Source organism: Esox lucius, chromosome 4, assembly GCF_011004845.1.
Source record: "Esox lucius isolate fEsoLuc1 chromosome 4, fEsoLuc1.pri, whole genome shotgun sequence".
Lineage (NCBI taxonomy): Eukaryota > Metazoa > Chordata > Actinopteri > Esociformes > Esocidae > Esox > Esox lucius.
The window spans coordinates 23,146,142-23,172,979 of record NC_047572.1 but is presented as its reverse complement, the minus strand read 5'-3'; the positions used below and the strand labels follow the sequence as shown (position 1 = coordinate 23,172,979).

At 43.2% G+C, this 26,838-nt stretch overlaps 1 protein-coding gene across 3 annotated transcripts in view; it reads right to left on the bottom strand.

Annotated features, from left to right (window-relative positions):
• Positions 1–26,838, bottom strand: part of LOC105025220 (Kv channel-interacting protein 1) — a 41,138-nt gene that overhangs the window by 5,609 nt on the left and 8,691 nt on the right. Inside the window, exon 1 of one of the 3 annotated variants that reach the window (XM_010895763.4) lies at positions 22,459–22,746. The exons of 1 other annotated variant lie outside the window; for it this stretch is intronic. In XM_010895763.4, coding sequence (XP_010894065.1) covers positions 22,459–22,522 — 64 coding nt within the window. In that variant the 5' untranslated portion in view covers positions 22,523–22,746. Of the gene's footprint in view, positions 1–7,760; positions 8,180–22,458; positions 22,747–26,838 lie in introns of those variants that run through there. One more of the 3 variants, XM_020046145.2, reaches the window with a different exon arrangement.

Genomic DNA, 26,838 nt, shown 5'->3' with positions numbered 1-26,838 from the left:
CACCAGATGGTAGTAATATACCTTTAAACCACTAACAGAGAGAGAGCAAAAGCAATGAAGATTAAAAAGAATGCTCCAATCATTGGGTGATCGTTTCTGATGACCCGGATGCAATAATGTGATCCTTCCTTAACCCATATTAATTGTCTTTAGTGGCCATGTTCATGGTAGCATTTTGGTCACTAAAAGCCTCCCACTCTATGGGAATTACAATGCCCCATAGCAGTTAAATGTCCATTGTAAAACAGATGCTGCATACTTTAATATTTTCCAAATGTTGCTTCACGCTCTGCAGAGTCTGTAAACAGAGCTGTATTAACCCATGGTTTTAGTCTGGAGGATGTTTTCTCCCGCTCACCGGCATCTCTTAATAAAGAAGAATTGGAAATCAAATACAGGTGCTGGTCATATAATTAGAATATCATCAAAAAGTTGATTTATTTCAGTAATTCCATTCAAAAGGGAAACTTGTATATTATATTCATTCATTACACACAGACTGATATATTTCAAATGTTTATTTCTTTTAATTGTGATGATTATAACTGAAAACTAATGAAAATCCCAAATTCATTATCTCCGATAATGTGAATATTACTTAAGACCAATACAAAAAAAAATATTTTTAGAAATGTTGGCCAAATGAAAAGTATGAACATGAAAAGTATGAGCATGTACAGCACTCAATACTTAGTTGGGGCTCCTTTTGCCTGAATTACTGCAGCAATGCGGCGTGGCATGGAGTCGATCAGTCTGTGGCACTGCTCAGGTGTTATGAGAGCCCAGGTTGCTCTGATAGTGGCCTTCAGCTCTTCTGCATTGTTGGGTCAGGCGTATCGCATCTTCCTCTTCACAATACCCCATAGATTTTCTATAGGGTTAAGGTAAGGCGAGTTTGCTGGCCAATTAAGAACAGGGATACCATGGTCCATAAAGTTGGTCAGCAGCAGGAAGCATGAAGTGCTCTAAAACTTCCTGGTAGACGGCTGCGTCTAGAGACCTTGGACCTCAGAAAACACAGTGGACCAACACCAGCAGATGACACGGCACCCCAAACCATCACTGACTGTGGAAACTTTACACTGGACTTCAAGCAACGTGGATTCTGTGCCTCTTCTCTCTTCTTCCAGACACAGGGACCTTGATTTCCAAAGGAAAAGCAAAATGTACTTTCATCAGAGAACATAACATAGCAGCAGTCCAGTCCTTTTTGTCTTTAGCCCAGGCGAGACGCTTCTGACGCTGTGTCTTGTTCAAGAGTGGCTTGACACAAGGAATGTGACAGCTGAAACCCATGTCTTGCATACGTCCACTCTTTGTGAATCTCCCCCACATTTTTGAATGGGTTTTGTTTCACAATCCTCTCCAGGGTGCGGTTATCCCTATTGCTTGTACACTTTTTTCTACCACATCTTTTCCTTCCCTTCGCCTCTCTATTAATGTGCTTGGGCACAGACCTCTGTGAACAGCCAGCCTCTTTAGCTATGATCTTTTGTGTCTTGCCCTCCTTGTGCAAGGTGTCAATGGTCGTCTTATGGACAGCTGTGAAGTCAGCAGTTTTCCCCATGATTGTGTTGCCTACAGAACTAGACTGAGAGCCCATTTAAAGGCCTTTGCATGTGTTTTGGGTTAATTAGCTGATTAGAGTGTGGCACCAGGTGTCTTCAATATTGAACTTTTCACAATATTCTAATTTTCTGAGATACTGAATTTGGGGTTTTCATTAGTTGTCAGTTATAATCAACAAAATTAAAAGAAATAAACACTTGAAATATATCCGTCTGTGTGGAATGAATGTACACATTATACAAGTTTAACTTTTTGAATGGAATTACTCAAATAAATCAACTTTTTGATTATATTCTAATTTTATGACCAGCACCTGTATACAGATTTTTTCAAAGTGCCAGCTTTTTCACATCTTTATAGTGATGGCCAAACGATGGTTCATTACCTTTCTCCTAGCAGCAGGTTATTATACTTACAGCGCAAACTCAGATTTAATTTTTCAAAATAAAAGCCATCATTGAAATGTATAAGGCAATATAGTTAATAATTTATGTTTAATGTCTGTTCCAATACTGTTCTTGTCTATTCTTGTTTACAAACTGGATTGTTAACTATATTGCCTTATGAACTTCAATGACGGCTTTTATTTTGATAAAAAGAATCTGAGTGCTGCCAGCATAAAATCCTGCTGCTAAAATAATGCTAATGAAGCCTTGTTTGGCCATCACTACCTCCTTATTCTTATTTCTTGTAAATACATCCCAATTTGATAGTATTAAAATTTACTTGTAATAATAAAGGCCACCATCAGAGGGAGGCAAACACACTTTGTGACATTCCACTTCTTTCATATCTACATCTTGTATTCTCCCAGTTGTTTCCAAAACCTGTTCTTAAAAAAAAGGAAATATGCCTGGATTTTGTTCAGACTTGGCACACTTTCCTCTTCTTCTCTCCCTCCATCTCTCGCTTTCCTCGCTCTACATTCAACTTTCCTTCACTCTTTCTACTTAAACTAAACCCTGTTATCCGTCCATATGATATGCTAATTTGCATGATCTGAATTAGCCTAATCTGAGGTGTTACCTTGGCGACTGCCTCACATTGCCACCTTATCAGCGAGAAACGTCACTCTAAGCAAGACCTGTTTTGAAATCACACACCTGAGCAGAAAAATGAGACCTGCACATCATCATCACCCCATACACTGACAACCAGGGAGATAGGACCCCACATCTAGACTAGAGACCAAGAGACCTGCACATCATCATCCCCCCATACACTGACAACCACGGAGATAGGACCCCACATCTAGACTAGAGACCAAGAGACCTGCACATCATCATCCCCCCATACACTGACAACCACGGAGATAGGACCCCACATCTAGACTAGAGACCAAGAGACCTGCACATCATCATCACCCCATACACTGACAACCAGGGAGATAGGACCCCACATCTAGACTAGAGACCAAGAGACCTGCACATCATCATCACCCCATACACTGACAACCACGGAGATAGGACCCCACATCTAGACTAGAGACCAAGAGACCTGCACATCATCATCACCCCATACACTGACAACCAGGGAGATAGGACCCCACATCTAGACCAGAGACCAAGAGACCTGCACATCATCATCACCCCATACACTGACAACCAGGGAGATAGGACCCCACATCTAGACCAGAGACCAAGAGACCTGCACATCATCATCACCCCATACACTGACAACCACGGAGATAGGACCCCACATCTAGACTAGAGACCAAGAGACCTGCACATCATCATCACCCCATACACTGACAACCACGGAGATAGGACCCCACATTGTAAACCGTGACTGACTAAAACGAACTACTGTGTCAACTACAGGGGGAGACAAGACAACTGACACACCTTAACATACTCTGTACATGCCGTCCATTGGGACTCCACACACACCAGTGCATCATTGTGAAATGTTAAGCAGTGTTACAGCTAATGTACGTAATCACTGGCCTTGTGAATGGCTCACTACGGCTCAGTGAGTCAGTAAAGCAAACCCCCACACACACTCACACACACACGCACGCATACACACAGACACACACACAGACACACACACACAAACACAAACAAGCACCCACGATTACACTAATGCCAGGAGAGAGTCTGTGTGAAATGCAATAGAGTACTTTTGTCAGCTCATCCGCATGGACAAGAATAAATGCTTTGATATGAAATCCAGACACCAAGACACACATACTGTTAGATACAGCAATTGAGGCTGTTGTCAAAGGATGTCTTAGATAAGCACTCTCACACTGTGCTACAAAGTCTACATCACAGCGAGTAAATGTGAGGGAGGGAGGGAGAAAGGGAGAGAGGGAGGTGAATGGGGATAGAGATACAAGACGAAAGAGGATGGAGGGACGGATGTGAATGGGGATAGAGATACAAGATGAAAGAGGATGGAAGGATGTAGATTAATGGGGATAGAGATACAAAATGAAAGAGGATGGAGGGATGGAGGTGAATGGGGATAGAGACACAAAATGAAAGAGGATGGAGGGATGGAGGGGAATGGGGATAGAGACACAAAATGAAAGAGGATGGAGGGATGGAGGTGAATGGGGATAGAGACACAAAATGAAAGAGGATGGAGGGATGGAGGGGAATGGGGATAGAGACACAAAATGAAAGAGGATGGAGGGATGGAGGGGAATGGGGGATAGAGACACAAAATGAAAGAGGATGGAGGGATGGAGGTGAATGGAGATAGAGACACAAAATGAAAGAGGATGGAGGGATGGAGGTGAATGGGGATAGAGACACAAAATGAAAGAGGATGGAGGGGAATGGGGATAGAGACACAAAATGAAAGAGGGATGGAGGTGGGATGGACATGGGGAGACAGATTCATAATGATGGAATTGTGGAATGTGGGAGAAAAAAGAAAATGACACAAAAACAGAAAGAAATGTATGGAATGAATAGAAGGAACAAAAGGGACAGGATGACAGAGAGAGTGAAATACACAGAGAAAGACAAAGCAAGAGAGGGAAGAAGACAAGCAGGGGGTTGAGTGAACGTGGATGGAGACGGAGAAACGGAGAGAGAGAGAAAAGGCTGAAAAAAGATAGAAGGAAGTAAAGCAGAGAGAGGGTTAGAGGCCGGGAGAGAGAGGAGACAACACTGCTGTAAGAAACCGATGGAGGGATGGCGGGCGGTGGAAACTGAACATGTGAGGAAAATACATCAAAAAGGGTGTCACTAAGACTGTGGTATTACCTGTCACAGAAAATAAAGACACACAGCGCAGCGCTGTAAACATTTGGAAAACCCAGACGTAGAACAGGATAACGCTTCTACAGCAAAGCTTTATTATGATGAAACTATTTTACAAGCCTTTATGTACCAGGATCATATCACATATCTGTAACATGACGGATGTCACCAGGAAACATGACTGTAACTAGCACTGAAGAGCATTATCACTTAACACAGATTAGCCCCAACTGATTTTATCACCGAACACAGATTAGCCCCAACCGACACTATCACTGAATAAAAGGCTAGCTCTACTTGACGTTGTTATTGAACACAGACTAGCCTTACCCAACGTAATCTCTGAACATAGATTGCCTCTACCTGCTATTGTTACTGAACACCTACAAGCCTTACCACTGTAACGGCCATTAGATCACAAATTGGAACTCTGCTCAACATCCATGATCCAAAGAACCAGTTTATAAACATATTATATGGTGAATGTTTTTGTTGTTTATACATATTTTATAGACAATGTTTATGTTTTTGTTTGACATGTCTGAATACATGATCTTAAACATGTGATACATTATGTTAGCCAGTGTGATCTATAATGTCATAACAGAGCAATAGCCCAGAATGAGAGCAATATGCACAGTTATGCAAATTAGCGACATTTCTGCATTTCTGAATGAAAAGCAACAGGTTCTTTACACCCCCACCTCTCCCTTCAGCGCCTTTAGCCTCCATCTCCTCTCTCACTCTGTCTCTTTCTCTCTCTCAATTCAGTTTATATAGACTTATATAGACAGTTCAATATACGTTACTGCAATGGAAAGTTAAGTTACTCACGTTGTCAATGTGTAACTAAAATAACAGTAGTCAGGCCATTGGTAAAACCAGAAACAATATGGTGACATTTATTTTGAGAGTCCCAATTTCCATCTGTAAATGTTCTATAGATAGTAATATTATCAACTAACTTCAAACAAACTATCTGTTTATAAACAACAGCTTGCTAAGGTTAAGGTTAGGTTTAGAATAAAGGTTAGGGTTAGGATATAGATTAGGGTCAGGGTTAGTAGATCGGTAGTTAAAACATTTCACATAGTCAGTAGACTGTATCTGTACAGCATTTACAGGCACACTTTTGGGACTCTCAAAATAAAGTGTTACTATAATATTGATAACAATATGAAACGATTATTAATAAGAAGTAATCGAATAGTACTATAATGTAATACAAAATAGTTGGATGCTACTCTTGAAATGACTGAAAAGACAGAAATGTATTTTTGTCATTGGCATTAGGTCAAATATACCCAGCTTTTTTTCACCCAATACATACTCAAAATGTTCTTCCCTCTGGCTACAACGGTCTTGCTCTGACTGTGTCTTTCTCTCTCTCTCTCTTTAGAAGTATTGTAGGGCCTCTAGGTTACCATCTCTCTCTTCTTGAATAAATATTTCAATTTAATATTTTTTTCATAAATTAACACCTGGCTATCACTGTCCTCTTCCATTTTCAATGCTACAAAATGTAAACAACATAATTTTAAGGTTCTCAGATAATCATACCTTTATAACCCAATAGGGCCTCTAGGAGACCTCTCTTAACCCACACCATAAATGTCCCTAAATGCACAAAGCAGACAATGCAGCAAAAATAACAATAGGTAACATTTCCAACCTGGTAACCTATTTACTACACACTTGTATCTACAAGATATTACAGTATGAGTCAATATTACTGTGGAATTTTAGTTATTGATCCTGAAAATTACCATTGAAATTGTTCAATTCATTCATATTGAACAACCCCTGACCTCTGTGAAAAATAAGAAAGCTTAACAGTTGAGATGTTTGGCCATATCTTGGCCTTAGATACAGTCAAGCTACTTCAGCTACTCCTTCAAGACTAGTTTCCAGGTGACATATTCTAAGCAATAGTCTCAACTCCCAAGCTTTCATATTTTACACAGAGGTCAGGGGTCGTTCCATAAGGATGAATTGAATGCTTTGCATGTTACTTTTCAGGATCAATAACTAAAGAATTCCACAGTAGAATTGTCTGATCTGGTTCCAACCTACAGATAATAGTGTGGAGTTGCTAGATTTAATCCTCCCAAAATGTTACCTATTGTTATTTTGGTATGGTTGCATGTTTAGTGCAATCACAAACAGTCAAAATTGTATGGCGATTTTGACAATAATTGTATAGATTTTTGGTCATATCTTGGCTATCTTATATCTTAGATAAAGATACAGCCAAGCTACTTCAGCAACTCCTTCAAGACTAGTTTCCAGGTGACATATTCTAAGCAATAGTCTCAACTCCCAAGCTTTCATATTTGACACAGAGGTCAGGGGTCGTTCCATAAGAATGCTTTGTGGGTTAATTTTCAGGATCTATAACTAAAGAGATATGTAATTACAAGGAATAATTTTTTCATATGTGTATTTCTTCATATAAAGCTGTAAGGGCACATTGACATGAATGCAAAATATTTCAGAGTGAAAAGAGGACCTATAAATATTGAAGTAGCTGAGATGCCCTACCGAGTAGCCTAGATGCCCTACCAATGTAGCCGAGATGCCCTATAGGTAGCCGAGATGCCCTGTTTCAGGTAGCCAAGATGCCGTTACAGATCTCCCTCCCTCCAAATGTTTGCCTTTTTGGCCTCGGTAACTTCGGAATCACCAGGCTCATAACATCGACCTGACCCCTCCCTCCCAAACGTACATACAGTATTTTGTTGCCGTGACAACCGTGCTACCAAGGGAACAGACGAGACAGCAGGCGTGTGAGCAGAGTTCCAAATGTCTTCCGTGTTCGTCTCCCGCCTCCGCTGCCGCACACACTTTGGCGCCATGCATTATTTATCGCTGTCGGTTGTGTTTCATCATAAATACGTGTCTGGGAGCGCTCACATCCCGTTCCTAAGTTGTGTGTCCGTGTGCCCGTGGGTGCGTGCGTGCGTGCGCGGGTCTCACCTCTGGACGGCCTCCTCCTCGCCCCCTGGGTCCGGTCCCCCATGGTTAACGTGCCCACCACAGCGCCCATGTAGTCGTTGTGGTAACAGCCTCCTCTAGGTTCTTTATATCTACAGAGGTCCGTCACGTGTCTGTCGTGTTAGCGCTCACGCTCCCTCTCTCGCTCCCCCCATCTCTCTTCTCACCTCGCCGTTCATCCTGTTGTCTTCCTTGTCTCAGCGGTTGTCTTACACAAAACCCCTCTGCTTTCTCTCTGGATTTAAACATTTCCGTCTTTCTTTTACTCTATACAGTAGTTATATGTGGAGGCTCTAAGCTCCTTCTCCTTCTCTCACCCTCTTTTTAATCATTAGTTGTAGCTGAGCTCCCACCCCCAGTATACTCAAGAGACTGAATCAAGGAATCACTGAGACAGTGAATCAGTAAGAGGTTGATTCCTTACATCATATATAATGGGACTCAGGGACACCAAAAAATGGGAAAGTTCTTATTACACTACTGTTAAACCATTTAATCACACAGACAAATACACACACACACAAACCATTCTCAAGTGGACAAGACCCATGAGTTACATTTTCTCCCTCCTCCCACTGTTCCTCCTCTTCTCCATCCATCACATTCATAAAATTCCCCAGATGCATCAAATTCAGCACAGGTAGTGAAAAGGAGGTGGGGAGGGCAGAAGGGGGACAGAGGAGCCGAGGGTGAAGTGTGAGGAAAGGGAGGAAAATGAAAAAATGAGAAGAAAAGAGCATTGGAAGATGTGAAGACTTAACAAAACGTAAGAGAAAGAGAATTGAAAGAGTCCAGAGAGAAAACGGTGTAAATGGAGAGAGAGAGAGAGAGCGAGAGAGAGAAAAAAAAAGAGAGAGAGAGAGAGGTGTCGGGGCAAAAGGTGGAGAGAAGGAAGTCATGACAGGGCTGCAGGATGGGATCACGACAGAGCTCTAGGAGAGGATAATGACACTGCTATATGAGGATAATGACACTGCTATATGAGGATAATGACAGTTAAAAAGAGGATCATAACAGAGCTCTAGGAGAGGATAATGACACTGCTATATGAGGATAATGACGGTTAAAAAGAGGATAATGACAGAGCTCTAGGAGAGGATAATGACACTGCTATATGAGGATAATGACAGTTAAAAAAAGGATCATGACAGAGCTCTAGGAGAGGATAATGACACTGCTATATGAGGATAATGACCACACACGTCCACAGAAAGATGCCAGCGGGGACTTGAGCATCTGCCCTTTTCCCCTCCGAATCAACAAGTCCCCCTTTGGCCATCAGTGGCCACATTCTATCTGTGTGAGACGGGTCATTCACTCAGACAGGCATAGGTCAGGTCATCACAGACCTGATAATGACAGAGTTATAGGTGGGGATCAGGACTGAGCTATAGGACGGGATATTGACAGAGTTAGAGGACAGGATAATGACAGAGCTATAGGAGGAGCAGGACAGAACTGTATGAGGATCATGACAAAGCTATAGGAGGATAATCACAGAAGTTTAGGAGGATAATGACAGAGCTATAGGAAGGTAATGACAGAGCTGTAGGAGGATCATGACAAAGCTATAGGAGGATAATCACAGAAGTTTAGGAGGATAATGGCAGAGGTATAGGAGGATAATGACAGAGCTATAGGATGATAATCCCAGAGTCATAGGAGAGTAATGACAGAGCTTCAGGAGGGTAATGACAGTGCTAGAGGATCATGACAGGGTTATGGGAGGATAACGAAAAATCTATCAGAGAATAATGACAGTTACAGGATGATGATAATGTCAGGGCTATACTGGGTAGCAGAATGTACAGTGTCACGTGTTCTAAACGTCAGTGCTGTATGTCTGGGTTGTATGCCAGGTCCCCAGGTGAGACAAGAGAATGTTAAATCACAGCCCTGGTTTCTGAGGAGAACTGGAGCATTTCCTCTGTGCTACATTACCAAAGTCAACTGGGCAAGATGTAATCTCCTCCTTCCTCTCTCTTACTCTGACATGGACTATATTAATCACATGAGATTCATGTTCCTGTCAACATGGTTTTCAGGTTGCTGCACTGGGACAAAGATAGGCTACATGGCTGAAAAGTCAGCAATAGCAGATATTTCTTCTCAACCAACAGACAGTGAGAATAAGGGTGGCCACTCTGAACATCTTAGGTCAAATGGATGAAATAGTAGGCCGAACTGAAATGTAGAGACTGATTGGGTCAATATCTTCTCTCCTTTGCTTAATGTAACATTAAATCCTGCAGAATTAAAAATGTCCTGCTCTACAACAACATTTGTGCATTTTGACCCATGAACAAGAGTAGAGAAATACATCTTGGTTGAAAGACTGTAATTTCTGGTTAGAGACAACAATTATCCTATTTGCATCACAAAAGAGGGCAGTACGTAAATCTCAATACATTGAAGGGTATTTTAAAAGCTTTGAATTTCCTAAAAGTTGATCACACTGATGTTGCATAAGAAATGTTCCATGCAAAATCTTCTCAGATAGAGATTCATCATTGACGTCTTCAAATTGCAGAGTTAATTTGGCTTACTGAAACATTATTTTTTGTATAGTAATTCAGAGAATGAACATGGCAAGTGCATCATTGGTACCCAAGACCTAGCATTTTGTTGCACATCCTGAAATGGTCCTTCTTGTTATGTGGTTATGTGGTTCTTATTACCTGGTTCTTGTTACATGGTTATGTGGTTCTTGTTACGTGGTTACATGGTCCTTGTTATGTGATTATGTGTTTACATGGTTCTTGTTATGTGGTTACATGGTTCTTGTTACGTGGTTACGTGGTTCTTGTTACGTGGTTCTTGTTACATGGTTACGTGGTTCTTGTTACGTGATTATGTGTTTACATGGTTCTTGTTACGTGGTTACGTGGTTCTTGTTGCGTGGTTACGTGGTTCCTGTTACATGGTTACGTGGTTACATGGTTCTTGTTACGAGGTTGTGTGGTTCTTGTTACCATCAATAAACATCCAGATTTTTACCCCTGGCAGCTTGAACCGTTGTTCAGCTGGACCACTCCTGTTCTGTAATGTGTCAGAGGTGCCTTCCCTAGGTTTTCTACAGGATTAAGATCTGGACATAAGATCTGGCCATTCCAGAACACGCCAGAGATTCCTCTTGGCGGAGACCCAGTGTATGAACACTAGGTTGATCACTGCGCATTTTCCCAGGATTTAGACCCAAGGGTTTTAGCAAAGTTTTCTTGTTTCTCTCTTTCAGCAGTCGCATCATCCTTCCAACCATTCTTCTTGGTTACGTTCTCAAGTGGATGGTGTGGACTGAAACCACCCTTCAAACTAAAGACTAAATCACCATAAATGATTATTGAATGTTACTGATTGACACAGGTTTGTAGAAAAAAAGCCAGTTTGCACAGCCAGCCTCTGTGCAACAACTGAACAGGAGAATTGTTTGTGGCTGCCGCTGCAGTTCGCCAACAGTGTTTTTGTAATTATCCTTACCTCACGTCACTGGAGCGGTTGACAAGTGCAGCCAGCTACCTAGAAATAAACCTTTTAAACCATGACAGAAATCTGGGGGTGTTTGTCTAATTCAAGCTTTCATTTCCGTATATATCACTGCAAAAAAATCTGCAATTTAAAAAATAATTGCGATCCAGCTAACATTATTTAGACCCCCAAACATTTGACTTGTGTTACATGTAGGTATTCTCATGTCTCAGCCAGGGAGTTGAGCTCCAACTGGAACTCCTGGTATTTGTGTGTGTGCCTCTGAAAAGAATGGTGGATGCCTGCAGCTTGAGGAACAGCTACACTACTATGCATTGTCCCTGTCAAGAACCAGACAGAGGGAGAAGGAAAGGAAGAGAAAGGAAAGCAGAGATATGGAGGAGTAGTGAAGGAGAAAGAGTGAGGGTGGGAGAGGGGAAGAGCAAACGAGAAAGACAGAGGTAGAAAGAAAAAATGGGAGACAAGGAGACAAGAAGGAATAAGTGGACTGAATAGGAAATGAGATTGAAAGGAAAAGATGGAAAGGCAGAAGAAGGAGGGAAATACACCTATAGAGAGAAGAAAACCTAGGAAGTGAAGAGAGTATAGGAAACAGCAGGAGACATGATCTCGAATAAGATGAAGATGACTGTCACAGGAAAGAGCCTTTAAAGAAGCACCTCAAACTCATTCCTCAGATGCCAGACACATTCATGTGTCCTTCGACAAATTATTTCACATCAAGACACAATTCATCTTACCCCAACAGAAAATCTCTAAAAACTTAATCTTGAAATGTAATAATAAATATATCTCTTCACATATCACCTCTAAACAAATCATAGGCCTTATATTATGATATCTCATCAGAATCGCCTTTCTTCACTACATTCACACATGCCGTGGATGTGTGAATGTACTTAGATGCTAATGTTACTAATGATAGTAAAATTATACACATGTTTATTTAAGTAACACTTTATTTTAAGAGTCCCAAAAGTGCAAAAGTGTACCAGTAGATGTTCTACAGATTGTTAGTTAAAATGTTACAGATAGTAGACAATCTACTAACAGTAACACTTACCTACATCCTAACCCTAAACTTTATTCTATCCCTAACCTTGACCCTTACTCTAAACTTTATTCTAAACTTAACCCTAACCTTTATCTTAGCAAGCAGTCAATTATCAACCAATAGTTTGTTTAAAGTCTGTTGAAAGTGTGATGATAGTATAACTGTCAATAGAACATCTATAGATGGAAGATGGGAATCTTAAAATAAATGTAACCATTATTTAAAACACAAGATGATGAACATTATCTGAAGGGATTTAAAAGTTAAAATGTAATACTATTCATACTTAAAATACTTTATACATGAATTTATAGTTGATGTCAACATTTACAAAGATGGCCTGAGTTTTGAGACTGGTATTATTTAATGAAAAGTCAACAGTTATCTTGCGGCTGGCATAGTCCTTTTAGTCTCTGAGGAGCAGATGGCTGATCGCTGAGGTCCACAAAAGGGGGGGGGGGGGGGGTTCTTCCAGTGGCAGGATTATTTGGTCATGATTGATATGTGCCACCTGCCAACAGCCTGACCGTTCGACGCCTTTCAGAGGATAATGTTTGGAATTGTGGGTGACTGGGATGTGAGGGGCCAGAACTGTCCTTACTTCTACACGTTATAGCCCTGAAATCATGTAGGGCCTTAATGTAGACAGGGGGCAGACTGGACAATGCACCGCAATTTACCTCGGTAGCGGGTAGACACAGAGTCTACGACTGATGCAGAGATTATAAGCTGTCGTCGGTGACACACCTGCTGGAATGCATTCAAGGACGTCACTGTGATGTTATCCTCCCACCTAAGACCTGGAAAGATAATGGACCTTAATGATTTAACTAACAGCTGAGGACTCAATCTCAAGGGGTGGATGTGGGGAACCTTCTCTGGAAGTCAATCGTCACCTATACAGTTTATATTAAGTACCGGCTGTACTGGCTGAGTTTTTTGAGCAAAGCTGGTTTAAAAGACATTCCAAAACAGAAGAGGTGTTAATTCTGGTGAATTGCTTGACCTGCCTTGGCCCAAAATGTGTGTGTTTGCAGACAAAATTCCTGAATATAGGTTTTTCTTCTGAACTGTGGTCACCTCTTTTGTGACTGCCACACGGGCTTCTTCTTTTTGCTGATGCACGGCACCGGTTTCTGAAGATTTCTTGTCCCTTAACGTAGGACCCAACACTGTTAGTGGAATCCTGTACGTTAGCATCGTTGGCTAGGTCCCAGTCGTTCAGGCGGTGTAGCGTCAAGGCGGTCCTTTACCGCTTTTGCTTAACATCCATTCCGTTCCCTCAGTTTTGAAATGTCCTTCAGACATACATTTTATATTCAATAGAATAGACTTCACAAGCCTTTCACAGGAGCCATGACCCCTTCATGCATAACAGATCTCCTTAGAATACCAATTATTTCCCATTAACATCTGTTCCGGTGACTCAAAGTCCAAAGACAAGTGATGCTGTACAGCCTTACTTCTTAATGCCTCAGACAACTTTCCCGATGAGCAGAAGACATTGAAAGGATGTTGAAAATACATATATTTGGTTAAAAAACCAAACCCTCATTTCAACCACTATGCTCACTGGGTGTTTTGTATCAGCATGGACAAGATGGACTTTTCTTCAGAATCCCAGCTCTACTGCTCTGTCACCAGCACTCCGCGACCCACTTCAGAAATTGACATTTGTCCAGTTAGCCATATTGTTAATGTACGCCTCGAAGTTAACTTTGAGCACTTCTATGGTCAAGTATGCATGCGGCACGCTAGGGCATTGGTAATGGGGTGGCCTGAAAAGCCTGGAGTCTAGCCCAGAGGTTTGTGAGATCACTCCCAGTATGCATTTTTTACGCTTATTTTTGTTTCGTGGGGACCTGTTTTCACAACTGCTAAAAATATACATCTAACAATATCTCAACTCAACTATGTCACCCATAGATGTTCCAATTCTGTAGGGAATTAGAAATGTTTGATTTATTATTGAATTTGCGATGACTTGTTGTAGCGAGACAGAGTGAGAGCAAGACAGAGATACAATATGAAGAGACAGAGAGAGGGAGACATAAAAGAAACAGAGAGGAAGACATAAAAGAAACAGGTAGTGAAACAGGGAGACAGACACAGGGAAAGAGAGGGAGACAGACAGTGGGACAGACAGGGGGACAGACAGGGGGACAGACGGGGGACAGATGGGGGACAGACAATGGGACAGACAGGGAGACAGACAATGGGACAGAAAGGGAGACAGGGAGACAGACAATAGGACAGACAGAGAGACAGACAGTAGGACAGACAGGGAGACAGGGGGACAGAGAAGGGACAGACAAGGGGACGAACAGGGAGACAGACGGGAGAAAGGGGGACAGAGAAGGGGACACACAGGGGGACAGACAGGGGGACAGACAGGGAGACAGGGGGACAGAGAAGGGGACAGACAGGGTGACAGGGGGACAAAGAAGAGAACAGATAGGGAGACAGACAGGGAGACGGGGGACAGAGAAGAGGACAGATAGGGAGAGAGAATGGGAGACAGACAGTGGGACAGAGAGTGCGACAGACAGAGAGACAGGGAGACAGACAGTAAATAGTGGAGCTACTTTACTCTCAGAAATACTTAGCTGTTGTTCTCTTCTAACTGGGCTGATGTGATGTCTGTGCTCCTGGTGCTAAAACTGACTGGGGACTTGGTTCAAAACAGCATTTCATCCTTTTCTGAGTTGTTTATGGGGTTGGGAAAGGGAGTAGGAGCAGGAAGGAGGAAAGCATTTGTGACAGTCAATCACTGGGTCTGTTGGGGATAATGGCAGACATGCAGACACATACACACTAGAGATGACAGCACACAGACACACACACATACACACATTAGAGATGACAGCACACAGGCAGACTGACAGACACACACACACACACACACATACACAAGAGATAAGAGCACACAGACACACACACTCACTCACTCACAGACACTACAGATGACAGCACACCAACATGCATAAAAACACACCCAGACTACACATGACAGCACGCCCACAGACACACACTAGAGATGACAGCACACAGACACACAAACACAAAGATATACAACAAATGGGTCAGTCATTTGATGGACACAACTCTGTGTGAGAGACCCTATGGGTACTTAATCTGTTTATTAAGGTAATCACATGACCCTCTCCTGTTCCCGGCTACAGCCCAGTCACATGACCTCCCCCTCAGCCACTAAAACACACCTCTACCACCACTAGATCAGAGAAACACACAGCTACAACCACAGGATCAGAGAAACACACAGCTACAACCACAGGATCAGAGAAACACACAGCTACAACCACTGGATCAGAGAAACACACAGCTACAACCACTGAATCAGAGAAACGCACAGCCACAACCACTGGATCAGAGAAACACACAGCCACAACCACTGGATCAGAGAAACACACAGCTACAACCACTGGATCAGAGAAACACACAGCTACAATCACTGCATCAGAGAAACACACAGTTACAAACACTGGAACAAAGGAACACACAACTACAATCACTGGATCAAGCTCCAGGGGAAAAGAGAAAAATAACAGTTTTCCTCATGAATCTTGTTCCACAGACAAATCTGCACATCGGTTTTGACTTAACCCCTTGAAGACAACAAGCACTAACTCTGTTCAAATGTCCTATTGCAATATGTTTGAAATGCAGGCTCCACCGTCATTATTGAGGAACCCAGTCCCATCATATCTGCCTCAGGGGTAGATTTGTCTCCACAAGAAGATTAATTAGGAAAACCCCAACCTGCAGGAACAGAACTGCACACTACAGCCATCTCATACAGTATTCATGCAAGCCTGATAGTATGAGTCAGAAATACAGGGCAATTAAATGGGTCACATCATATGAATCAATCAATATTTCAGCCATCACACCCCTGTTATATCACACATATCAATCCAAGTACAACGGGCTGGAATGTCACTAGTGGAAATATAGAATGTGCAGGTAATTATGATGTCCTCAATCTCCTATTTTTTCAAGGATTTAACTTTAAATTCTCTTCACCAATTTGATGTATTTTGTGAAGTATACATACAGGTTTCTACTCATTTCAACAGTCTGTTGTGAAAAGCACACAATAAACTTGACATATTTTCTTGTAAAAAAATAAAAATACCAACTAAGTGCTAAATAATGCAATAGACTTAACCGTTACAGCTTTAACAATTCATTCTTAAATTAGCCATCAATGCCGACGGAAAATGTTTGTGTGCAAGGCTGCTGAGAGGTGGCACTGAATGGGAACGTGCTCTCGGTCAACTTACCTGTAGAATTCAAGCTTTACAGAAAAAGACGTAATTGCTAAAAAATGTATAGGCTATTAGGGGTTGATGTGTTATTCTTGATTCACTCAGCGTTTCACCCTTCAACACCAGACAGTTGAACCAGCACAGATTGTAGACTATGATATTTAATGTTAAATTCTTCTGTTAAAAATCCCATTTCAAAAGAAACAGTCATATATTCCTAAGAAAACCGTATTTTTAACCGTTATTTATACTGTAAAAAATGTGTGCAAAATGTACGCGGCCAGAACGAATGCATCCGCTCCCTATTTTATGTTGCTCTGAATAAAATCATCTGATTAACTACTTAAATGGAAATGTGTGCAATTGCCTATTTTGATTTGACCTTTTTTAACTTCTATACTTTTCTTTTCTTTCTTTCTTGATCTATCCATTTTGATATCCATTTTGTGATTCAGGCCATTCATCTCCCAAAGGACTTGGGAGAGTTTATGCAGACAAACAAGTCTTCCGAAGCATACCTGATTCCTTTCTGGTTCTTCTCGTGCAGTATCAAAGCTGTCTCCTGGCCTTCGACCTCAATTGAGGTCACACACACTACTGGCCAATTGCCACACCCTCTGAAGGATCCTAAGGTAAAATCAGTGGGCGGGATTGTGTGTGCAATATCTACTTAAAATATCCGAGCACACATTTTGCGGAATAACCTAACTACTCACATCTAAGTGTCTACTGGTCATCTTCCATGGGCATGTCAGAAATGTTCAGGCCTTCTCGGCTACAATGCCATTAAGTTTCTCCACCACTGAACACTAACACGTTTCAGCACACCAGCTATAATCAGACACTGCACACATGGCTGAACAGGACTTGCTCTTTCTCAGACTCCGAACAAGCAGGATCCTCTGGGATCACAATGAAAAGGAAACTGGATACTCACACCGTGACATATCCAGTGAAAGACAGTGAAGTTACGCTCGGCTGCTACTCAAACAAACACACCCACAGAAATCTACATACAGACAAAAACGAATATTGTACCCAGACAGACAAAGGAAAAGAAAATACCGTAGCCAGACTGAAAATCGCTAATGCATGCTCACACGTGAAGGACACACACACAATGTGCTGTGAGCCATGGATTATGACCCCTGGAGCTGGGTGAGTAATAAAGCTCTTTAGCAGTTCTAATTGGTCCTTTTGGTGTGGGTGGAGTGATGTGGTGCGGGGGGGGAGGGGCTAACCGATGAAGCTGTAGCAGAAGGAGGAAAGGAGATGTACTTCTACTTGAATGTTGCTGCTCTTGTCGCCTCTATAGCCTATGGCTTACACACTCAAACACACACTCATTAACTGTAATGAGATTATCCCAACACTTCAAACGTTTCAAAGCCTCAGATGAGCTTAAAGTACCATGCAGCATGGAAGCCATTATCAGACCTGATCAGTCCAGAAAGGAAGAGAGAAAGGGGGTGGGAGAAATAGAGGGACTGATGATAAAGAGACAATGACAAAGAATATACAACCCTGTTCCCAAAAATGTTGGGACGCTGCATAAAATTTAAATAAAAACCGGCCAGTTTAGCACCCAGACTCTTTGACTACGGAGCCATGCTGTTGTAATACGTGCAGAATGTGGTTTGGCATTGTCTTGCTGAAAGAAGCAAGGCCTTCCCTGAAAACCACATTGTCAGGATGGCAGCATATGCTGCTCCAAAATCTGTATATATCGTTCAGCATTAATGGTGCCTTCACAGATGTGCAAGTCACCCATGCCATGTGCACTAATGCACCCCAATACCATCACGGATGCTGGCTTTTGAACTGTGCGCTGATAACAAAACATATGGTCCCTGTCCTCTTTAGTCCAGAGGATTTGGCGTCCATGATTCCCTAAAGGATTCATCAGACCACAGGACAGTTTTCCACTTCATTTTAAATGAGCCCAGAGAAGACGATGGCGTTACAGGATCTTTTTTTATATATGGTTTCTTCTTTGCATGGTGAAGCTTTCATTTGCATTTGTGGATGCAGGGACGTACTGTGTTCATAGACAATGGTTTTCAGAAGTGCTCCTGAGCCCATGCAGTGATGTCCACTACCAAATGGTAGATGCAGTGACATCTGAATGAGGGCCTGATGATCACAGCCATCCAATATTGTTCTTCAGCCTTGAGTGCAGTGATTTCTCTGGATTCTCTGAATCTTTTAATGATATTATGTACTGCACAGTCTTTCACAGTGTTGAACCCCTCCCCATCTTCTGAATGTCTCATCCTCTCTGGGATGCTTTTTTTCATACCCACTCATGTTACTGACCTTTTGCCAATTAACCTAATTAGTAGTGAGATTTTCCATCAGTTGTATATATTTTTTTGCATTACACAACTTTTTCAGTCATTTATGACCCTGTCCCAGCTTTTTTGAAATGTGTTGCTGGCATCAAATTCAAAGTAGGCATATATTTTCATACATTTTCAAGCAACAATAACATTTCTCAGTTTCAACATTTGATACATTGCCTTGGCACTATGTTCTATAGAATACATCCTTGCATTCTGCTTGTCTTTTCATTTTATATAATGTCCCGACTTCTGTGGAAACATTTTGACCACCAGCGTAATATGCTGTTGATCCTCTATGTGCCGCTAAAACAGCGCCGACCTGCTGAGTCATTGACTCTATAAGACCTCTGAAGGTTGTGGTATCTGGCAAGACATGAGCAGCAGATCTTTTAGTTCTGTAAGTTGCGAGGTGGATCAGATTTGTTTGTCCAGCACATCCCACGGAAGTTCAGTCGGATTGAGATCTGGGGAATTTGGAGGCCAGGAAAACATCTTGAACTCTTCATTGTGTTCCTCAAACCATTCCCAAATAATGTGTGCAGTGTGGCAGGGAGCATTATCCTGCTGAAAGAGGCCACTGCCATCAGGGAATACCATTGTCATGAAGGAGACTAACTGGCCTGCAACAATGTTTAGGTAGGCAACACGTGTTAAATTGATGTCCACACCAATGTCCGGACCCAGGGTTTCCCAGCAGAACCTTGTCCAGAGCATCACACTCCCTCCGCCAGCTTGTCATCTTCCCACAGTGCATCCTGGTGCCATCACTTCCTCAGGCAAACACGTACGCGGCTGTCCACATGATGTTAGAGTAGACAGGACTCATCGGACCAGACGACCTTCTTCAACCGCTCCAAGGTCCAGTTCCAACGCACGCATACCCATTGTAGGCGCTTACGACAGCATACCCATTGTAGGCATTTACATCGTGGGCACTCTGAGCGGTCTGCGGCTACGCAGCCCCATACGAAGCAGGGAGCAATACATTGTGTGTTGTTACACGTTCCTCCCGTAACCATCCTTAAAACTATCCCCAAAATGGCCCAAGCAAACCTTTCCACTTGGTTTGGCACTGCCAACTTGTTTCCCATGCTTTTAAAATGTGAATAGAAATTGAAAATCAGAGATAAATAATGTAAATAATGAAAGATTAAAGAGAGAGAAAAACCAGAAACAATTGAAAGAGAGGGGAGGGAGATAGTAAGAAAGGAGGGGAGGTTGGAGATATAAGACAGAAAAAAAGGGAAGCGAAAGTAGTTTGAGTGAGGGGAAGGAGGAGCCAGCGATGGGTGAAATGTTTTCTTATTGTTATGGATTTTTTTGTTATTGTGTTGCTCTAGGGAAATCATTCCTATTGCAAGTGTTGTGAGGAGATGGAAGATAAAGTATATGATTGTTCCCTGGGGCTCCACAACAGAAGCGATCTGTTATCAGAGACAGAGCTATGACCTTCTCCTGTACTGCTTAATACCTGTTCCCCTCTCAGCAGGCCTTCAGATTTTCTTCCTCTCTCTCTCTTTCTATCTCTTATAGGCTCAGATTTTTTTGGGGAGAAATAAGGTGTAAGATCAGTTGATTTTACACTCAAAATAATCCTATGCGCGTAACCTTAAATTGAGTGAAAATGATAGAGCTTAGCCGGTTGCTCAAAGTTCATATTAAAATAACCCAATGCTGCACACACAACACTGAATATGCTCCACCAAAAGCTATCTCAGTAGTTATTGTTGCTGAGTTTGTCTCTAGGTAGCTAACATGATTTTCCACAAATTAGCAGCGGCCTCCTACTGTCAGCTGCCGCAATTTGCACGGCAGATCCAAACGATCTATTGCAGGGGAAACACACCGACAGACTGACACAGTATTCGACTTTGTATCATTGTCAACTAGCCACATCTATCCATAACAACATAGAAAAGGAAGACCCCTCTGACGTACACTACCCCAACACTCATTCACCTACAATAGACACCCAACGATCCAGTGTGTTCCTCCTGCAGTGATATGTGGGGGGGCATCTGTAGCCAAAGAGTCCCATGTCACCTCAGAAGGGGACGCAGATCATTAAGATTCTTAGCGGTTTATATATATATTTTTTAATTACAGCATTGCCACCACACAAACTGGCAGGAATTTCTGTCAATCTTCCTGAACCCATCTTGGTGTGAACGGGTCTCCTTTCTATTACTTTTGTCCTCTGTTATCCAGTTTTCTCCATCTTTTTCAGCCTGATATAGCAGGTGTCTTCTTGACCTGTCCCTCTCTCTATAATAATCTCATCACACACCCACAAAAGCAGGAGCAAAGTTGTCGATCTCATGAACAACTGGCCACCAGGGGTAAGTAAGTGCGTCCCTCCACAACGCTGGTTGTTCCTGCGTATGACTGTGGACATAATGCACTTACATAATGCACTATCAAATATTGGTCTTTGGGCACTGCACAGAAATAAGGTGCCATTTGGGACACGCCCCTTATGTCAAGTGTGAACTGGGTCCCGGAGGACCTGCACAGATGCCTTTACATTAATGATCTGTGGTTGTTACCTGTTGCGTTATTCAGGAGCTTCTAGATTCTGTTTTCTGCTGTTGTCATTTCTGTGCAAGTTGTAAAATTTCCACTCCAGTGTTGATCAATTACAGGAAGAGTAACAGTAACAGAGTAACAGTAACAGAGTAACAATAACAGATAAGGTAACAGTAATAGATACTGCTCTTGTAAGCCCAGTTTCTGTTGTAATACCTAGTACTTTTAGCTCAGCGTCTGGTAGTTCTATGCCCTCTAGTCCTGTGTCCACTGGTGTGTGACAGTGTCTGTGGATACACACACACATTCACTCCCTTTCCTGTCCTTGTCAGACAATGATAACAGGACCTAGGTGTTTGATTAGCAGAACGAGGGCCGTGGAGGCTAGTAAATACCATCACCTTGTATAGACATCATCCCTCTCTGTTTACATTAGCAGAGTGCCGTGCACACACACAAACGCACACACAAACACACTTAGCAGGATCACGCAATGGCACACTCATGCATCCACGCACGTTTATAACAGAATGCATGTGCAGAAGCATGTGCGGAGCCAGACACACACAAACAAACACACACACACACACACAATATTTATAGAGCAGGAGAAATGTCCTCCGCGGTGAAGTGCTAGCGCGGTAACCACTACGAGTTGGTTTCCCTCCCAGTGACTTGTTGTTCAAACCCAGCATCTCAAACATATCCACATGTTCACTCAAACAATACAGTAAAGATAATCATATAGTGACATGAGCATAAACAATTCCTACATCGTCCACTGGCACAGACGTCAAATCCAGTCCGTAAACGTCCATCAACGCTAGAGGCAAACATACGTGACCGACAAAACCCACTCACACTCACATACATCCATTACAGGAGACAAAAAGTATTTCCAACACACACGCACACACGCGCACACACGGATGTTCACACGCACCCTACTCTCCCACAATGAGAACGTACAGTGTAGCTCTTACCTTTCCGATAAGTCCGGTCTTGCTTATTGCTCTGCATTGAAAAGGTTCCCATTACGAGACCCATGTTTGCGACCACACAGAGTGGTGAGCAGTGTGCTGAGCGTGTGTATGCGCGCGTCTTGTTCCCCGTTAAGTTATCAATGTGAGCCTACCGTGTGCAAGCCAGTGTCATCTCTCTGGTCTGACTACGCAGTTGGAGCGTCTGTGTATAGGAGTGTGTTTGTGTGTGAGAGACCGTGTGTGTGTGAATGAGAAAGAGAGCACATGCACTCTAGAGATACATGCACTCTAGAGATACCTTTGTCTGTATGGCGACCCTGACACCCTGGGTTTACTTCCATCTGTCCCTCTTTATTTTCTCTCGTGTCCTCAATCCTTGAATTATATATCAATATCTTACTGGATTACATTGCATCTATTCCTATCACACTCTCCTTGCTTTTCTTTCATACATTCCTGTTACTCCATGACTGAATGCCTTTCATTCCCTGGCAACATGCCTTTTACTCCCCAGCTACATGCCTATTACTCCACAGCTACATGCCTGTTACTCCCCTTCGACAACCCTGCTAATACGCAGCTACACACTTGTTATTGCCCAGCTACACACCTGTTACTCCCCAGCTACACACTTGTTACCCTCCAGCTACAAGCCTGTTACTCTCTAGCTACAAGTTTGTTACTCCACAGCTAGATGTTTATTACTCACCAGCTACATGCCTCTTACTCACCAGCTACACACCTCTTACTCCCCAGCTAGGCAAGGCAAGGCAAGGCAAGGCAATTTTATTTATATAGCACATTTCATACACAATGGTCATTCAAAGTGCTTTACATAAATATCCATTTGACAGAGGAACTGTTACAGAAATAAGAAATAATAAAAACCATTAAGAATATAAAATCAAATACAGAACAGTGAAGAAATAAGAAAAATTAAAACCGTTAAGAATATAATGTCAAATACAGTTTAGAATAAAAAATATAATAAAATAAAGGACAGTGAAAACAGTCGGACGGACAGTGGCACAGTGCTCATTCATTAAATGCAAAGTAAAATAGATGTTACTCCACAGCTACACAAATGTTACTCCACAGCTACATGCCTGTTACTCCAAATCTACCAACTGCTTCTCCACAGCTACACACCTGCTACTCCCCAGCTACACACCTGTTACTCCACAGCTAACCACCTGCTACACCACTGCTATATGCCTGTTACTCCCCAGCTACAAGGCTGCTACTCGCCAGCTATACGACTGTTAATGCCAAGCTTCATGCCTGCTATTACCCAGCTACAAGCCTGTAACTCCACAACTACATGCCTGTTACTCCACAGCTACATCCCTGTTACTCCACAGCTACATGCCTGTTACTCCCCAGCTACACGCCTGCTACTCCAGGTACATGTCCCCCCCCCCCCTCTTTCTCCCTGTCTCTTTTTCTGGTGGGGAGAGGAGAAACACACTGCTGCTTACAGAGGAGGATGAAAGCAGACATAATGTCACAAAGGAAAGAAGACTGAGGGAAAAACCCGGGAGGGAAGAGGCAAAAGTGGGATGCAGTAGGAAAAAAGATTGAGTTTGATGAAAAGGAGAGAGATTAACATCACGTGACGCTGGGCAATGCAAAAAGCAAGGGAGTGGGGAACAAAGAGGTAGAGAAAGAGGGATGAGGTGAGAAAGGGGAGGGGCTCAGATCCATTCCACTTGTTATTCTGCCGACATGCTATCTGCCTGCGTTTTTAAAATATTTTAGTTCATTATCTCACACATGCACATAAATATGTACGTATGTATGTGGGTGTGTATGTCTGGGTGTGTGTATGCTATGATACGTTACAGCATTATTGCGACAGTTACGTCAGAAGTTATAACATGTTATGACATCACGTTGATGGTTCAAATGAAGCGTTACCTACAGTATCAGAGCCCACAGCAGGTGCTGTTAATCATTTTAAACACCGCTGTCACTACAAACAGAAGGCGCAGGGAATCAACTGGAAGCAACAATTATGTGGTGCATCTCCAAATCAGCCCATCACGAAAACCTCCATTCTCACCCCTCTGAGGGGGACATGAGCTGCTGTGGTCACGTGGGGTATATTTCAGATATCACAGACCACATGCGGTTATTTCCAATTGGGGACTAGTGAAGCAGGGAGGGGGTGTTCCAGCGTGACCTAGCCAGACCCCATTGGCACATTGTGTTTTAATCTTTCTGGCAGGTAACACCCACTATGTGAAGTGGGTGTGCGTGTCCTGTATCTGAATTTGCCCCGCACTTCCAAGCAAGCAGTTTTTTTTTTTAAACTCGGCAGTGGTTAAAATCTAAGAAGCTTGGTACACTCAAATTCTATATACAACAGAAAATGTATTAAGATTGGACATTTTATTAGAAAATTGGCAGAATATCGACCTAGTTCCATTTTGGCTCTAAATGTTCAGTGCCCGGGTTCTGGGCTTCCTCTTCCCGTGGGAGCTGGAAATGAAGACCCAACTCTTCAGATTCATACATTCGTTGGGCAATCTGCCTGCCTGCCTGCCTGTGTGTCTGTGATTTCTCAGCTCTCAGAGCTTTGGGGCATGGCCTCTCATGTAACCTCTGTCCCCTTTCTCTACCCCCCCCTCCTCTCTCTCTCTCTTCTCCCTCTCTCTCCAACTCTCTCCATCTGTCACCTTCTCTCTCCATGTCTCCCTCTCTCTTCCTGTCTCGGCCTCTCTCCCTTTCACTCCCACCATCTCCTTTTTCCCCGATTTGTCAACCTTCTCCCCCCTTCTCTGTCCTCTCTCCCCCTCTCTCCCTCTCTCCCTCTCTCTGCAAATCTCACCCCCCCCCCTCCTTCTCTCTGGCCCTGTTAGGAATAACACTCATCAAAACCCTGTTGTAATGCTAGTCCGTGCTTGGTTTACTGTACTCCACACATTCATGTTTGATCATGCTTTCGCAGACATGTAACACAACAGAAGTCTGGCGTTCATATTAACAAAAGACAGCATGGGAACTTCTGCACCACCCTGTGAGACAACACTGGCATTGTTATACACCAGGCACTGCAGTGTACAACATCAGGCGAAATCCCATAGGACCATTAACACCACAGCCCACACGCCACTATGATCCCCAGTGGGTCTTGGTTTCTGTCCTGTCCTGTGTAATGACAATGGCAGGGCTGATACGGTGGAGCTCAGCATTACCAGCCCATTGAAATTCCCTGCATCCCTTTTACTTAGGAAAACAATTTAAAGGCAGGAAGCTCCTCTCTGAGGCCAAGCATATTTGTCAATAGTACAGTCATTAGGGCAGAACTCTCATTAAACACAGTGCCCTCTCAGCACTGGTAATCAATCAGGGGGTGGATGAAGGGAGGGGTGTGTCACTTTTTGGATCTGCCAGACTTAAAGTGGTTCCCAACCTGCTTCCCTCGGGGCCGTCGGCTTCGCGACCAACAGGACATGAACACGTGAGGATGGACAACCATGTTTCAGAACCTTTGTCCATCAGAACCGGTGTATGCTCTCCCCCCTCCCTGTTGACCGCGTATTAACGACTGTACCTCCAACAGTGCGCCCGTCACCGTGGCCGGTGTCATCGCCGACAGCAGTGAGTCCGGGTGACATGGTCCGACGGCAGACAGACGTGCTCTATGTAATCAGCCCGCCAGGAAGTTCAACAGCCGACCACCTGGCACACTCATAACAACCTGCAACATGAACACAGATAAAACCGCGGAAGTGGGGATTGACCTCAGAACCCCCGCCTCCGTCACCCCCGCCTCCGTCACCCCCGCCTCCGTCACCCCCGATTCAATGTTAGGGTCCATGATCCATCCTGATCCAGCGCTACAGATCTGTCCTAAAGTCCATCCTCAGCTCCTCAGTCACCAGTTGGGTTGGTTCTGTGTCGGCCTTCAGCAGAGGTAAACTGCAACGTGTTGTACTGTCCACAGGAGGGCTCACTGGCTGTCACCCCTATGGAGATCCTTTACAACTCCGGGGCCCTCCAACCCATCTCAGAGCACCCAGCGACTCTAACACACAACAGACTGGAGACCATCTCAGAGCACCCAGCTACTCTAACACACAACAGACTGGAGACCATCTCAGAGCACCCAGCGACTCTAACACACAACAGACTGGAGACCATCTCAGAGCACCCAGCTACTCTAACACACAACAGACTGGAGACCATCTCAGAGCACCCAGCTACTCTAACACACAACAGACTGGAGACCATCTCAGAGCACCCAGCTACTCTAACAAACAACAGACTGGAGACCATCTCAGAGCACCCAGCTACTCTAACAAACAACAGACTGGAGACCATCTCAGAGCACCCAGCTACTCTAACACACAACAGACTGGAGACCATCTCAGAACT